General features: G+C 47.7%; 1 protein-coding gene across 3 annotated transcripts in view; it reads right to left on the bottom strand.

The window, feature by feature from the left end:
* Positions 1-783: 783 nt before the first annotated feature.
* Positions 784-17,574, bottom strand: part of cdh4 (cadherin 4, type 1, R-cadherin (retinal)) — a 144,229-nt gene continuing 127,438 nt past the window's right edge. For 2 of the 3 annotated variants that reach the window (XM_037489826.2, XM_062563820.1), the window contains 9 exons: positions 17,232-17,369; positions 11,737-11,922; positions 11,284-11,537; positions 8,348-8,499; positions 5,255-5,491; positions 4,234-4,467; positions 3,974-4,113; positions 2,839-3,003; positions 784-2,722 (listed from right to left, as the gene is read on the bottom strand). In XM_037489826.2, coding sequence (XP_037345723.2) covers positions 2,516-2,722; positions 2,839-3,003; positions 3,974-4,113; positions 4,234-4,467; positions 5,255-5,491; positions 8,348-8,499; positions 11,284-11,537; positions 11,737-11,922; positions 17,232-17,369 — 1,713 coding nt within the window. In that variant the 3' untranslated portion in view covers positions 784-2,515. The remainder of the gene's footprint in view (positions 2,723-2,838; positions 3,004-3,973; positions 4,114-4,233; positions 4,468-5,254; positions 5,492-8,347; positions 8,500-11,283; positions 11,538-11,736; positions 11,923-17,231; positions 17,370-17,574) is intronic. The other variant, XM_037489824.2, reaches the window with a different exon arrangement.

Below are 17,574 nucleotides of genomic sequence, written 5' to 3' on the forward strand. Positions count from 1 at the left end.
AGGCGCTCCATCTAATGAGATTACGCCGTGGGGATTAATGGTGTGGCTAATTGATAGACACACAGCCGGAGAGTATTAAATCCCTTTAATTCCCCAGTGGGGTTTTTTCGGCGCTTCAGCTGACTAATTGAAATCAAAGGAACGGACACCGATATACTTCCTGACCTCTCCAGCTCCCTCTCCTGGGATGCAATAAAAGCACAGATAGCGGGCGTTTTATCCCAGAATGAAGCCATCTGTGAACAATAGGATCAAAGATTAGCAGGGTAATTCTAAAGGGAGTCGATTTTGCTTATCATTTAATTCTAAAATCTCTCGCACTTAAAAATACATTATTTCACTGTAAAAGAGTCAACATGGTAACTCAGTATGCAAATACAAACCGATCATGTGATGAACAAGGTGGAAATGCAGTAATTGGAAGCTGCCATGAAGCTGCCATGATTGGATATATATATATATATATATATATATATATATATATATATATATATATATATATATATATATATATATATATATATATATATATATATATATATATATATATATATATATATATATATATATATATATATATATGGGTGGGGAGGGTATCAGAAATTCCAACACAGCGTTTTTTAGTCAAGGCTCAATTAATAATGATCGTAAATACAAGACACGACCCATTAAAATGTACGGCTCAGAGTCTAATTATATTTGCCACGTCACACAGTTCAGCAATACACGTGAGGATGATTAATGCAGGGATTGTATCTAAAAAAAAAAAAAAAAGATGGCACATTTTCAAAACACATCTTGTTTATTTTCTGAAGCACACATCCAGTATCTAGATGACTGAATAAAAGAATTCCAGGACACTGAATAATAGAACAACTATCAGCAGGCATGGCTAATGAACCTTCCTCTGTCCCGGAGGCCAAAGGCCAACAGGAGGAACAACATCCGTCAGAGACAATACAGCGTGAAAGGGGAAGGATGTGTCTTTACATATAAAAGGAGTATAACAAAGCATTTAGAAAACAACCTCATGTGAAGAAAAGCAGAAACAAAACAAGTTTAAGCAGGAATCTTTAAAACAATTGAATGATGCTTCAACAAAAGACAAATAAACAAAATAATATCCACGTATTAAGAATGAACAGGCCAAAAATCCCCTAAGCCCGACGAAGAGCCAGAGAAAGAGCAGCAATTTTTATGTCATCAATACTTCAAAAATAGGTATCTTACAGTATTTTTATTTTCCCAGTGTCTTTATACAGAGTATACTCATATAGTTACTGCTGACTATTTTCACATTCTCACCACATAGTAACAAGTGCTTTGAGTAAAACATTTTGAAAAAAAAAAAATAATCATGCACCTTTTTAATATTTTCGTTGGCCTATCAAAAAACGGGAATGTTCAATGTTCAAGGCGACAAACCCCCCCCCACCCCCCAAAAAAAAATCATTTTTCAGATTGTTCCGAGTCATTTCCGGTTCCGCTTTCTTACGCCGTCCGACTACTCTGAGATCATGCCTACGTAAGCTTTACACTGTGGAGAGAGAGCAACACGAAACCATACAGGGCAGGCAAGCATCGCAACATGAAGGCTGCTGAACTCGTGAGTCCACAGAGAAAAAAGGCAGGCATTCTCCACTAAATTAGAAACCCCCCCCAACGCGTATATAAAAACGGTCCCACGCCACGTCAGCGTGTCGACAGGTGATGCTTGTGAAAGTCAAACCGAGCGGGTCCTCGGGGGGGCGGGGGAGGGGGAGGGAGGGGAGGGGTGTTGTCATCCCCACGGCAACGGTTACCGGCTCGTCTATCATGCCATAATTCACTGGGTTATGATGTCCGATAGTCCGCCCGGGTCGTGTCCTCCCCTCCTGGGGACCGGCTGCTGGAGTGGTTCATCCGCACAGCTGTAAAGGGGGGAGGAGAGTGACAGGCAGGGCTGGTGCGAGGAGGGCACGGTGGGAGGAGGGGAGGTGGGGGCGGGGGCGGGGGGGGTCGACGAGCGAACGCGCCTCCACTAGACTGCACGAATGGCAAACGATCCTGAGATAGCAGGAGTCTGATACAAAAACACACCACAAAAGGCACTTTATAAAATGACAGTGCTTCTGTTCTAAGGAAATCCAAGTGGACGGAGTGAACGAGAGAGTCGGAGAGCGTCGCTCCCCAAAAACATTCTCTTCAGTGTGAGACTAAAGCAAGGGGATGGTTTTAAAAAAAAAAAAAATCAAATTGGCACTAATTCACTACTGGTGTCTCTCACGACCGCCTTGATTCCTCCCCGGGGGGGGGGGGGGGCGGGGTCCGGTGACAGAACAACGAAAGAAGGGAAACGTCACGCTAGAAACTCGCCACTACGAAATATAAAGCCAGAACACAGTTGCGCTGCAGCGGGATTGATGTTTTAGCGGTGCATCGGGCCCACCGTCGGGGGGGGGGGGGGAAGGGGGGAGGCGGGCGTCGCCATGTTCTCGGAGCTCCCGCGCCCCCTGCGCCCCCCTCCGGTCGCGTCTCAGTCGTCGTCCCCTCCCCCGTAGAGATCGGCCAGCTTCTTGAAGCGGGGGCCCCAGTCGTTGAGGTAGTCGTAGTCCTGGTCCCCTGAGCTGGTGGAGTTCAGAGAGCTGACGGAGCCGGCGGTCGAACCGCTGCCCTCGTAGTCGAACACCAGCAGGGAGTCGTAGGGGGGGGCCGTGGGGTCATTGTCTGCTGCCCTCAGGCCCTGGAGACACAGAGACGGGGTAATAGGGGTGACGGGCCTCCTCATTGCACAGAGGAGGTCCGTCACACACATGCAGCGCGGGGGAACCAAGCAACGCAGAGACATTTAGAACTTACATCGTTAATGAAGTCTCCTATGTCTCCGGGGTGGGGCAGGCTGGGTCTGACGGGGTACTGTGACTCGGCAATCACAGGTCTCTCGTCCACCCTGCGGACCCCCGCCGGCTTGCTGATGATGTGGTCCAAGGACTCGGGCTGCTGCAGCTGGCTCAGGTCGTAGTCCTGGACGAAGTGGGATCAAGATTTTAACAGTGTCATCTTTTCACGTTTGCCCCCTTTCTGTAACATTTCTTTATTTGCTTTATTTACTGACTGCTCTTTAGTTAAATGTTTTTTTTTTTTTTCATTAAGCATTCTGTTGGGTCACAAAAGAACTGGTGTGTGACTGTGCTGGACATGCACGGTGTCCCAGTGTCCCAGTGGCTGTGTCCCACTGTCCGTCCTCACTCACTTTGATGATCATCCTTGTTCCCTCTTTCAGGGCTGACCTGCAGATACATCTGTGCCACAGGGCTTTCTAACGGACCTTCAGCCCCTCTGTAAGTCTGCAGTCTTTCCTTGAGGGAATTACCCACAATTCCTAGTGTTTGTACAGTTTGAAACAAGGATGTTCAGGGAAGTATAAAATAAAAAAAAGATTGGTGGGGGTATGATTTATAGATCGACTTCTACAGATGAAAAGGGACTTTTTGCACATCAGATTGTACTTGGCATTCAAGCCAGGCAGCGTTTTTCAGTCCCAGCACTTGTGGGGCAAAGGGCAGATTGACACACAAAACACTTATTTTCCAAAGTTTAACTTACTTAAAAAGGGAAAATTCTTTATAAACGATACATTGGCCAGCTGAATCCTCATGGTGAATATTTAACGTAAAGAAAATGTCAGCAGACTACTTGATACTTAAAATAATCATTAGTTGCCGCCATGATTAAGTGATGAATTTGATATATTTTTAATTGAGGGTTAATGGCCTCTTCGCATATAAATGAGTTGGACTTGTGTCACTTTGTTTCTTCTTGATCCGTTTCCCTTATGCAGATAACTAAAGTTATCTATTTTTATCATTACATTCCCAACCTTGCATAATATGCCCTTAGTGCCATCTTTAATCAAAATATATTCTGGATGCCACCGCTGCTTTACAGCCTTAAGTGTCTTCAGATGATTATGTACGTGAGCTTCAAACGATACCTGGTCCTCCTCTCCTCCGCCCTCCTCGTCATACTTGAGGATGTTGTCTCTGACGTCATCTTCGGGGTCGATCAGCAGAGGCTTCGCCTGCCGCTCCTTCTCTCTGCGCTTCATCCACACCACAAACAGCAGGACCATGCCTGGGAAACGGAGACGTTTTGTAACCTACAAACTACACAATTCACCCACATGACACATAGCGATCTAACCGATCGATATGCTGTGAAGACCGGGCCTGTCCCACCAAAGGTTGCACTCACTCAGCAGTATGATGATGCAGATGAGGATGGCGATGATGGCCCCGGTGCCGAGGCCGGCGGCGGCCACGGCCCCGGTGGCGCTGCAGTCTCCGTTGTCGTCGCAAGGACAGACTTTGACTCTGATCACGGAGCGGTTGGACAGAGGAGGGTTCCCGGAATCGGACACGATGATGGGGATCTCGTACACGCCGGCCTCCAGGTAGGGGATCCTCAGCCTCAGCTGCGCGTAGTCCCCTGGAGACCAAGGACCGGGAGATAGTGTGGGAAACCGGGGACAACATTAACAAGAGGTGGGAAGTGAGGAGAAGAAGAAGAAGAAGAAGAGGAGGAAAAGAAGATTAGACAGTGAACTGTGGAGGAATTACATTTTGTCCCCTCCAGGAAATCCTGTCATAGGTGCGAGGGAATGACACACCAAATAAAAGCTGCAACCAAACAAAGTGCACAGCCATCATTGTGACACGTATCAGAAGGATTGCTGTGCATTGGAGATATAAAAAGAAAACCGAAATGTATGACCTTCAGTATCTATCACTCAGTCAAGCCAAGACAAGGGCCTCAGTGGGAGAAGGATCCAGGTATGTGATCAGATTTGTCCTCAAGACAACTGCTGTGATACATCCATCTGGGTGGATTAGCTGACAGATCGGCCGCTCGGGGGACAGAGAGACGAATGGATCTCATTTGTCACAAACGATGGATCGTACGTCAACGCCGGATGGCAGACGTGTCTCTCACTGTGGGCTTTGTGAGACATTTAGTTAAACTTGGACTCCTCTCGCAGCTCACAGCAATCCCCGGTCCCCTGATGGATGTCGCCAGTTATTCTGTGCGGGGCCTTCGCATCGCGTCGGTTTATGGTTTAATTCAGGTGGGAAGGCTAAATATATAATTTCACACACACCTTCTAAAAATATACATTAAAAGGGGCAAATGAGGGTATGGAGGAGGGGGGCGGGGGGGTGTATTTGCATTACGAATCGGCGCGGCAGTAAAAACGGAGAAAAGCATCTTAAGTTACCGCTGAGTCGGGAGATGGTCCAGTTGCGGCGGACGCTGGCGGGGAAAGAAGGCAGCTCGAAGACAAACGGCCCCACGTTGGGGTCGGCGTCGGCGTCCGAGGCGGTGATGTTGACCCTGGAGTTGGGGCGCGCGCGCTCGCACACCTGGGACTCCCTGGGCATCAGCACCGGCGCGTTGTCGTTGACGTCAATCAGGTAGATCTGGAGGGTCCCCGTCCCGCTGGCCTGAGGCGAGCCTGAGGGGGGGGGACGGGAGCGGAAGGGCTTTGTCAGAGGAGGTGGCTGGATGATGATGATGATGATGATGCATCCAGAGAGGAGTGAGCGCGCGGCAGAGGAGCACAGATGAAACGATGCACAGATGGAGCCAGAGACGCAGCCATGGGAGAGTTGAGAGACGGTGTGATGAGAAGGCAAAAAGACGGAAGCAACAACAATCCTTCATTTTCAATGACATTTCCGGCTGAGTCATGTGTGTGGAGGAGGGAGAAATGAGGCGTGAGGGCAAATAAACAATTGGGATGAGGAGAGGTTTTGTTTACTGGAGGGGCTGAAAGTTGAAGGGCAACACCGTGTGCCCAAACCCAACCCAGCAGAACAAAGGAAAGGACGCACACACATTTCTTTCCATGTTGCCGCTTCGTGGAAAAAAAGAAGAGTGAGGCTCGTTGTTAATAGGGCGACGCTTACATGAAAATGGCTGTTATCCGCACTCCGAAAAGCCCAGTGGGTAAAGGCGCCAAACCCTTTATTACGCCCAGCAACACAAGCTCATCATCACTTATTCAAAGTTTCTCACGGCTACCGGGCCCAAACAGAACCGTCAGGATGTGAGACACATTTTTGATGTTTTATGCATTTGCAGCAAATCTCCTCTGTGCTTTAATTACTGAGTGGGAAATGTTGTTTTCCTGCTCTCGGTGCTGCACAGTATGGTGCTGGCAATGATCGTTGTTACTTAGGGCACCACTTGCTTTCAAAAAGTAAAGTGAGCTAAAAGTACGTGCGTCTCCTTTTGTGAGTCGTAGGATATTCTCTGCGTATCTCACTCTTTGTTATTGCTGGGGACGTGCAATTTATTATATCACATGCACCAACCAACATCTGAATGAAGACAGCTATGGGGTTGTTGGTTTTTTTTTTTTTTATGTTGCCAGACTGCGTTCAATCCAATCTGATTATACCACACTCCAAATGAAGCCTCATTGCAATCATTGTGTGTTAAAAATCTTATAAACACAGACGTTTTCTTGAAAAATCTCGCTTTGATTGGTCCTTAGTTAGTCATTAATATTTTGTGTGATAAGATGTGAAGTTTTCAGGGGCTTAAAGCGATCCGAGCACTAGCAGAAGAGTGGGAAGCCCACAGAAAGATTTATAGTTGATAATCTCTCTTATTGTTTGTTTAGTGGTGGCTTCCACTGGGATGTGGTTCAAATTACCGATACAAACATATGGCATGAATTTAAATGATCAACAGACTCAAGTGTGCTGTAAAACAAACGGCACTCAAGTGATTAAGCTTGGATTTTCATTTCGCGAGTTATGGAAAAATATGTAAAATTAGTCAATAAAAAGCTCTGGGTGTGAATAAATAAATAATCATCGCAACCAAAGCACAGTACTTAGATAAAATACTATATTTCAGAGGTATTTTACCTTTAAGCAACTAGTTACTTCAACTAATGATCAAGCTTTTTCTTTCAAAATGAGGACTTGATTTGTCAGCACAACCGAGCATCAGTAGAACTCATTGAAATGGACATGATGATGCTTATAAGTAAAAATATGTGAAAACAATAGTCAGAATTCAATGTAATGAACTTCTGACGAACACGTGTGGATCCAGAGTTTCAGTAAATGGCTCTTGTTGTGTGTGAGTACATTTAACTAAGAATCATTAACTTAATCCTTAACGTGATACAACAAAGTATTTAAATTCTAACAAAAAAAACTCATTTAACAGTAACCAGTGAAATGAATACTTTCACTTTGATTACTTAGCTTCTAGAGTATTAAGTACTTGGGACTGAATGCAGGACACTTGCACAACAGCAGCATCACAAACTTCAGATGAACAAAGTATGTGTACAAGTATGTGCACTGCACCGTTGAACCAACACCCTGCCGTGATGTACTGCAGCCTTGATATTCAGCTGACAGCCCACAGACTGTCAGAAAGCCCATCTGAATTCCTGATGCAACGCAGCGTAGTGAACCCCAGTAGCTCCTCAGCTTTGTATTTCAACTTTTTCCTCCTCTATCAGACAGTAACTTGGTGCATTGACTGTCGGGGTCTGCTGCCCCCTCGCGGGGCCCATCCACCGCCTTGTCGGTTATGATTGGCCGGGCGCTTTGTTGCTTCTTTCGTTTCCCTTGAGTGGAATAAGTAAAGACAGTTTGGTCAAAGTGGAATACTGTATATCCCCTTGTTGACACTGGTCTCCCGCAATCAATAGGGAGTCGACACTTTAAGCTTTAAGTTGGTGTGCTTCGGGGGCAGCCGATCCCTCATTCCCCCCCACCGGGGGGGAGGGGGGGGGGGAAACACCTGGGTCCCTCCCACTTCCAACAGAGAGCAAGCGCCTCTATTTGAAGTGCTTCAGCCGAGCTCCACGCATTGCTGCGGCAGCTGAGGGACGATGCCCAAGACCTTTCGTTTTTCATCCATCAGATGCAGGGCCACGAAGGTCCGTTCGTATTTTGAGTGCTTCGCAGAGTACAGTGTACGAAGTCAACATCCCACACATTCACAGTTTACACATTCTGTTATATATTTAAAAACGGGCTGTTTTTGTTTGTTGAGGCTGTAGTCTATGAATCGTTGGAATAACTTTCAAGTATTTCAAGTAAAATGGGAGGCATTGGATAACGAATAAAGTTGTAACTGAAGACGTGAAATAGAAACGCAATCCATCGAATATATCTCTTGAAATTGTTCAGTCAAAACCACAAGTGGCGTCGCTGGAGGAACGTCAGCGAATCAGTGACCAGGGTTGGTCTTTCAGGGACCGTAAACATCCGATGACCCCCCGCCATCCAATCCAAACGTTTAGAGTCACAACACGCGCACAGTCGTCGTCATGACTTACCGGACTTACCATTGTCGAAGGCCAGGAACGTGGCCTCGTACACGTTGTTTCTGACGTACATGGACTCCCGGTCCAGCACGGCCATGGTGGTGATCTGACCATTGGTCCTGTTGATCTTCAGCCAGTTAGCTGGGTCTGACAGCTTGGAGTACCTGTGCACAAAGACCGAGGGTCAGCGACGGAGCCAGTTCCTTCATTCATCCAGACACAGACGTACGTATCCCAGCAAAGGGTGAATGTTCTTTACCATTAAAGCAACCCCCCTGCTTTTCTTATTGTCGTCTCCATTGGATGCGCCAACGCACGCAAAACGTTGGACAGCTGCGCTTAAAGTCTGCCCGCAATTACAAATCAGATCTTTTTGGACGTTGTCATGGTGACGTGATGTGTGGCAGCCATTCATGTTTACACTAGTTAAAGCCCTCAGAGACCTTCACACTCAACCACCTACCAGGGGATGTCATGTAAAGTCCCTGAGGGTTTAGGGGGGGGGGGGGGGGGGGGCATTGGGATCGGGCCTCTGACTCCCCTGAATTATTACAAGCCACAAGAAGAGCGGAGGAGTCGCTTCTCTCGTCTAACGGGGGAACGTTTAACCACGGAAAAAGGAGACGTTTCACAGGAAGGTGAGACGTGAGCCGCAGGAGAAACACCCGAGCGGATCGGAGGAGAGAGAAAGGGGAGCGAGATCCGAGGCGCGTGTCTGAATGGAAACGTGACGAGGGGGAAAGGGGACATATTTAAAGTGCGTTGGAGGCCGACACCGGGTAGTTTGCGCCTCGCAGGCGGCGTGGAGGCTAATTCCGCTTCCAGTTGCAGACACACATTTCCAGGGCCCGGTGAACGCCGAACAAACAGGCAGACAAAGGCACATAATGACAGACACCACCCATCCCATTTCTCATGCTTCCCTCTTCAGAGGATGGAATAAATAGATGAAAATAAATCTAATTTGTAGTGAAAGAGATTGTCATGGCGTGTTAAGTCAGGATCTGATGTTGCCCTGCAGGTTGGAACTGTGGCGCCGGGCGTGTCGCGCCTGGCGCTCTCAGCTCCTTCCTGTGCCAACGAGATGTCACCTGCTGTCTTCATGTGCAGATGGCAAAGCAAAAACCTCTCAACACTTAACCCAAAATAACAGCTCGTAAGCATACCCTTCATTACAGTTAAATCAGCACTGACACTTTCTGACTTTGACTGACTGAATTTTCTAATAAAATGATTTTTTTTCTTGTTGTTCTCGTTGTGCACCGTGCATCTCTGCACAATGCATGGCACCTACGACTCTGACCCTTCCCAATGTCTCAGAGGTGTAGAGCCCCCCCCCCCCCCCCCCCCCCCGAGGCAGTGTAGTCATCGTGTAAATGTCAGGATGTCTCGACCCATGCTGATTCGATTTTGACTTTTCCTTTTTCTAATTTGTCATTCTTGAGTCTTAATGGAAGTTCGGTACTGAATTCTCAAAACTCAGGAATTAAACCAAGACCTTCAGAAGTGAGGACAGACCGCCGTGTCCACACTCCGCAGTGTAAGAGAGAAACACACAAAACACAATTACATCAGCTCATGCTGCCACGCGAATCACACCCAACAGTAAAAACGGGCGACAAAAAGGCCCTCACGTCGTCTTTCCTTTGCACCAGGGAAGAGGAAAAGGCAGGAAAATAACACGAGCTGGCTCCTCTTCCGTCCCCTGCTCACCCAGAGGCCTTTCACTCATCCTCGGTGGGAGCTCGTGTTAAATGTTGTGAGTCTCCGTCTCTAGTTTTCAGTGTCTTTTTTTTTTTTTTTTCCTCTGTTTGTTGTGAACAGTAGTGAGCGGTTGGAGCGAGGTCACCTGAAGGGAATACAGCCGCAGCAGAGAGCCGGCTGTCTGAGCATGAAGCTTAGCGTCTGCTGGCGAGCAGCTTTGGAGAAGAAGACAGCAGCAGCTCTGAGCTCGCGTCGACAACAGACGTCCAGACTGACAGAGGAGGGAGTGATAGGGTCAGCGGGGGAGGGGGGGGGGGGGGGGAGACTTTTTCAGAGAATAAACCAGATATCTGGGTATTGCTCACTCGTTTTTTTTGTGTTTATACGTATGTACATGGCCCTCGCTTTCCATTCAGTGACGTTCGCATTGGGTCCGTCGGTGGAAAAGGACGTCTCCCTGACATCAGGAAAAATCAATCTCTCCTATTGGAGCTGTGTACGGAGGGGAACGACGCCCGCGTGTAGATGAAGGATGCGTTCGATGAGGAGGAAGAGGAGAGGGGGGGGTTCTAAAGAGGGCAGGCGGTGTCCAACTCGTTACCAGATGACCTCTTTACACCAGTCGCCTGGCAACGGGGGAGGTAACTGGAGCCCGGGCGCTGGGCGCAGGGTTGAGAATGTCAGCGAGGGAAGGATAAATGTTGAAGAAACTACGCACAGCTGATGAAACAGGGGTCACACGCTGATTGGAAAGGGAGACGAAGTATTGGAAGTGCCGAGCAACACACAGAATATCAAGAAGCGCTCAGAGGAGTCGGCGCAGTATATTAGCAGCAAATGGATCCAAGAACTTTCATGTTCATTTCAAGAAATGACACGACAGATTGTTGTCTGCACTAAACAGGTTGGGAATGCAGATGGTAGTGGGTTACTATGTTAACGCTATGATACTTCTTTACCATTCTCCATTAATGTTTTCCCGATTTCCTTATTTTAAGGAGCATGTAGAAGGTAGTTTTTCTTTATGGCACTTTGGTACTGGTTTGGTACTGATGGTTGCTGCATAATGTACGTTTGTGTATGTTGACATTGTCCAATGTCTAATCTCTATTTGATCACGTGACGAGCCGATACACTGGCCTAAGACAGGCCTGGGTAGATCTAAATGGAGAAGACATTATATACACACACACACACACACACACACACACACACACACACACACAAACGTGGCTTTAACGTACCGGACAATCTGATGGATGAAGTGGTCGGGGTCCTGAGCAGCAAACACGGTGAGCGTGGTCCCTGCAGGCACACCCTCCTCGAAGCGGATCATCTTGGGGTTGACAGGGAAGACGGGCGGCTCGTTCACATCCTGAACCGAAATGGTGACCCCCGCTGTGGATTGGAGCGAGGACTGGATGCCACTGGCCAGGTGGGCCTGGTTGGAGACCAGCACGGTCAGCATGAAGGCCCGATTCATCTCGAAATCCACCGCCTACACAGGAACAACGGAGGAGGCAGAAAGAAAAGACCCGAAAGGTAAATGGGAGGGAAAAGACTGCGGCTGATTGCAAAATCTGTTCCAATTTGAGACATACAACATACAAACAATGTGAGACCAAAAAAACACATCTGGCACGACGGAGCAGGTGGAAACGCAAGATGCTGCTTTGAATAATAGCCTTCCACCTCACCTTGACCACGGTCAGCATGCCCTCGTTGGTGATGGGGTTGGTGCGGATGGCGAAGTGTCCGGAAGGGTCTCCGCTGACGATGCGGTAGACAGCGTTCCAGTTGGGGCTGTGGGGTTGATCCCTGTCCACCACCGTCAGGTTGGTCACCACCACATTCACCTTGTTCTCCAGCACCTCCCCTGAAAACTGTAGAGCAGGAGGGAGGGGGGGGGAGAGATAACGGAACCGTTGCTCCAGGAGTCGACTGACGCATGCTAATGAGGTGATTTATTGAGATTGTGAACACTCGCTCGTGTCATCAATCTTTTTAGCATTTTTCCATAACTGTTATGAAATGCTATTATGCAAACAAACTGCTTTTAGGGTCATGCCAATAATGCTCATTACACCGAGAACGTGGACCAAAACAAATGTGGCAGAAATTAGACAGACGGCAGACGGAAGGAGGCGCATTCGTTTAAATGTCGGATAATAGAGAATCATATCTCCCATTACGTTAATGCCGTCCCGTGTCCCACCCCACGTCCACGAAACTCTTATGTGAACTAATGGATTTGTTCAATTAAGTGTTTACCCATTTAATTGAGATTCACTGGCGTTCACCAAATCTAGGTCTTAATAAGCAATTGGATAAGTACAGTAATTAAGGCGGCGGTAGGAAATAATCTTTGGCTAATGATCTTCATTATATTGCAATCTGAAACAACTCCCCTCGGAACCAACTCGGGAGGAAACTCGGTTTACAGCCGCAGAACCTGAAGACAAAATTCACTGCGCAGAAGGATGCGCGTCCTTTTCTACTGGGATTCACTGGAAGCTACAAGGGGGACGGGCCCTGCAGTGTAGACACACGCTTCCCCCAATAAAAGCTGACATTGTTCGGCAATAATCCGCGTTTCCTCCCGTGAAGCGTTAGCTTGTTTATGGGGTGTGTCTGCCAGATTGCATTCACTTTAATGGCTTCATCATTGTGGGACTGAAGCTGTGTCCAAACTGCCCTTTTCTTCCTTCCCTCCCCTCCCTCCGCGGTGCACGCATGCCCCTTCCTCTCCTATCGCCTGCAGTACCAACACGCTGATGAGCACGGAACAAATTAAATATGCACTCTCAGACTCTGGTGTGTGTGTGTGTGTGTGTGTGTGTGTGGGCTCCTCCATTTCATTTTCACCTCAGGCTTTTAGCGACAAACACCACCACGAACCTTCCAAGCTTGTTGGGCCCGCGCTGTCAGGCGGCCAAATGGAGTGTGCGCTGCAGGAGAGGACGCTTCCAAAATGGCCACTTTCACTAAAGTGCAATGTGGAACCATTGATAAGCCAGCAGAGACACCGAGATTCCGGAGGATGTTTGCAGTAAAACAAGGGGGGGGAAAATGCTCATGGCGCAGCTCGCAACTGTGTCGTCAGCCAGCAGGGAGCGACACATTCTGTCAGCGATCCCTTTCAAGATTCAGCGTGTTCTAAAAACACGGGAACACAAGTCTGTTATACCTGACCAAGTAAGAATGTGGCTCCAAAACGAGTGTTGTTTTGCTTATGGATCCAATTCTTCATGCGTAAAAGAATCATCTTTTTTATTCTGTCAAGAGCTGCTTTAAAGAACACAAACAGGGAGGCAAGGGGGGGGGGGAGGTAGGGACACACATTCAAAATCAGCCTCATTGACAAACTGTGTCCTAACTTATGAGCAGGCAAACGTTCCGATTGATCAGAAATGTGGGAAGGTCCGCACGACACATTACCCTTCTGAAAAAAGGGGGAACTTATGCCACGTCATGTCTAATGACTGCTATTCACGTTTGAGTCTGTAGACGCCAGCAGACTTCAGTGGTACAGCAGCACAGCCGGGGGAAATCAATGCTGGGCCACAGTACCGCACAGACAACTACAGGCCCTTTTGGAAAAATAAATCTGCATCAAGGTGCACTTCCCAGCAGGGGAGATCTACTACTGTTTTTTACCGAAAACAGACTCCGCAAATGAAAAATGTCAGTTTTAAGGCGGCAAAGCTACAGCTCAAAAAGACAAAGAGAGCTCTTGTTTTTCTTAATGGGGCAGTGAGAACGACACCAAAAGGGTAATGACAGCCTTATATACAAATAAATGTCCACCACAACAGACTCCTACTAACATCAGACTGCCATCGGTCCACTTAAGACACGGTGATGTCGCCACTATACCCGTAATAAAGACACAGCTGCTGGCATCTGGCGGCTACCAATGGTCTCGTTTTTCACGTGGCAGACACGTCGAGCCGCTTATCCGAGCAGTCTGCTCTTTTTTTTTTTTTACAAAAAATCTCAGTCAAGGACTGGGAGTCGGGGGACGATGGTGAATAATACCTGGCACTCCGACGCTTTCATCTACTTAAAAACAGTAACTCCACGGGTGAGTCACTAAAAGCACTGTGGAGTCTGTGAGTTCAAGCTTTCAACCCCTTAGGTTCTCCTGCTTCTCCCCGTCAGTGACTGCTGTCTGAGAAACGAATGGACACCCTTTAGCAGGGGTGTGACACGCTAGATGAAATACTTTAAGAGTAGATGAATTGTGGTAAGTGATCAAGCTTTTTCCGGTGATCACGCAAAGACAAACACAGAGCTAACATTGCACACCCGGGCCCATGTGGTGAAACTAAAACAAGATTTGAATTGTTTTTTTTTCTTCTGCTTCTTCTTCTTCTTCTTCAAATTAGCCGCTATATATCAGCTCGGGTTACGCCCCCGCAAGCAATTTCACTTAATTAGCTCGCTTATGTTTTCCCCGGGCCTCCTGCAGAGAGCAATGAATTCTTCTTGTATCTGTCATGCACAAATAATGAGTGAACTGCTGCGGGACTACTTGTTTGTGTGGGAAGCATAAACAAAATGTAGAGATTGACAAAGCAGCGGGAACGGCATCTGGCGGGAAACACAGTTTGTCTTTGGACGTTCACGTCTGCGTTTGCGCCGTGAAGTGAAGGACATACAACCGAGAACACGTTTTAATTCGTTTCCACTCATTACCTTTGAGTCACACCAAAACGAACGGCTCCTTTATGGACCGGCTCGGGGCAAACGGTTTACAGTGATTTGCTAACGAGGGTTTTGGTGCAAAGTAATGAGGCCCAAGAGAGAAGACAGACAGTTTTTCCACCGCGGTTGTGAGCACACATCACCGTGTAGTGTATATGTCATGGACAGTGTACTATTTATTTATTTATTTATTTTTGTGTCTACTGAAGTGCAGCATGACCATTGTCTGGCTAGCGGACGCTAGGACGCTGGTCCAGCCGACCGGAAGGACGGGGGACCAAGCAGCTACGAGCGGAGCGGCAGCTTTTTTTTCTCCGGTGGGCCGTAAAACCCGACAGCTGTGGAGATCTTATCAGAGCACGCGGCTGGAACTGTACCGGCACGCACGCGTACGCACGCCGCCGAAGAGACGGGGATCGCGGCGCGTGATGGGCGACACACAGAGTAAAAATGGTAGAGTGGGCCGGCGTGGTTTCCTGTCAGACCAATGTGAAGCCATCGGGGACCGGGGGGGGGGCAGGAGCCCCGCTGGCCGGAGCAAACCCAGAGAAGGAAGGAGCGAGGAGCGCTACTCACATCATCAAAATCCGTCTTGTTTTCTCACTTCCATGGACCGCGGCCTTTTCTGTCTCTCCATATGTTGTCTCTCTCCATACAGCTTTTCTTCATCTGTCATTGTTGCTTCATGTTCTTATTTCAGCCGACCTTTATCTATATTGTTGTCAGCTGTTGTTTTAGAATTCCCTTCAACTCAGTGCTGTCTGAAAACATATTGCAGTTGAGCTACTGTTGTATGGTTGTTGTGCTTGACAGGCAAAACATTTTTTTGAAATCTTTTACTACTGTGTATGTCGCTCTATGGGACAATGGGATAGCATTAAGATTAATGTAGCTTTATTGTCTGGCGCTCCTGGTAGGGTTTCCCTTGGCAAAGAGGTCTCATGGGAGGCGTCAGACTGAGAATGGTTCACAAAAGACCCTATGAAAAAACACAAGAGGGAAAGAGAAGCCCGGGGCCCCCCCATCTGGTGAGCGTCTGGCCGGTCTTGCTGCGGCGCCCTCTCTGGTGGAGGCGGAGCCGAATGCTGAGGAGGGATCATCGCCAATGTACCTGGTGGAAGTAACTGAGGCAGTCCAACAACTCCACGGTGGCAAAGGGGATTGAGATGCTGGAAGCAATGGGTGTTGAGGGGGCTTTCTTAGATCGCTTCTTCATTGCGTGCAAGTATGGGACAGTGCCCAAGGAGTGGCAGACCGGGGTGGTGGTACCTCTCTTCTTTAAAGGAGGACCAGAGAGTGTGTGCCAATTACAGGGGTATCACATGTGTCTTGTGGAGGACGGCGTCTTCTGATGGCGTCTTCGGTCTGTGACCTCCAACTCTGACTGGAGCGCTTCGCAGCCGAGTGTGAAGCGGCTGGGATGAGGATCAGCGCCTCTATATCTGAGGCAAAGGTTCAGGAAACGGATGGATTGCCTCCTCCGGGTAGGTAAATGTGTCCTTACCCCAAGTGTAGGAGTTCTAGGGTGAGGGGAAGATGGAGTTTGGCCGGAGAATCGGAGCAGTGGGGCGGAATTATGTTTGCTTCACCGCATTGTTCGTGACAAAAAAGAGAGCAGAGCCGCAAGGCAAAGCTCTCGATATACCGGTCAATCTTCATTCCCACCCTCACCTATGGTCATAAAGGATGGGTCATGACCCAAAGAACAAGGTCACGGGGTTTAAGAGCGGCCGAAATGGGGGTTTCCTCGGGATGGTGGGTGGCGAGTTAAGGTGAGAAGCTCAGCCATCCGTGAGGAGCTCGGGGTAGAGCCGCTGCTCCTTTACGGGGGAAAAGAAGCCAGTTGAGGTGGTTTGGGCATCTGGTGACGATGCCCCCCTGGGCGCCTCCTCAGGGAGGCACCGCCAGCCGGGAAAAGGCCCCCCGTGAAAAATGCTAACTGTGTGAAGAGATAACATGCGAGATTTTTAAATGCGATTAATCGGATGTCAATAGTTAGTTAATTGTTATGTGCAAAATTCAACAATGAAAGTAGATTATTGCAGACTTATATTTATGCAAACACTTTTAAAAGCGGTATTCCCTTAGCAAATTTAAAATTTCTTCTAAATCTCAATTTACACATTAACTATATATATATTTATGTTCAGTCTCCCTGTTTGAGTGAGGTGGTCCTTGGTAAACAACAGAGCAAGAACGTTTTACGTTTCACTGATCACCATCACCCCCCCGCCCCCTCTATGACCCGTGGTTTGTCTGTATGTGTATTCACAGCCAGGGGAGCATTGGACAATATATTTTTTTTTAAACGGCCCGGCGTTAAAATAAGTGTCGCCGTTAATTAACTAATGCGTTAATGCAATAACGTGTTAATTTGCCCAAACAACAAGAATGAGGAAAATAAAACCACTCTGTAATCTTGAAGAAAGAGTAAATAAATAAATAGTTTTCACAACAGTGAACCAGGAAGAAACGGCTGACTCACCGTTCTGACTGTCAGCTCTGGGGGATTGTCGTTGATGTCGGTGATGCTGATGAGGGCCGTGGCTGTGTTGGACAAGCCAAAGTTCAAGTTACCCTCCATGTCAGTGGCCTGGACAATGATGGTATACTGGGACACTTTCTGTGAAAAAGAAGCAGAAAACACACAGACATCAAATAAATATTTTCACATTAGCAGATGTTATATGAATGAATAAATGAGTGAATGCATAAATGAAAAGCATTGATGCATACACATCTTCCCTTCATTGTACTCACTCACTGGAACAGCAGAAGTCTGTTGGAAACCTTATCTCCCCAATTACAGATAAACATCGCTCATACAC

The sequence above is a fragment of the Pungitius pungitius genome, chromosome 8 (assembly GCF_949316345.1).
Source record: "Pungitius pungitius chromosome 8, fPunPun2.1, whole genome shotgun sequence".
NCBI classification, from domain to species: Eukaryota; Metazoa; Chordata; class Actinopteri; order Perciformes; family Gasterosteidae; genus Pungitius; species Pungitius pungitius.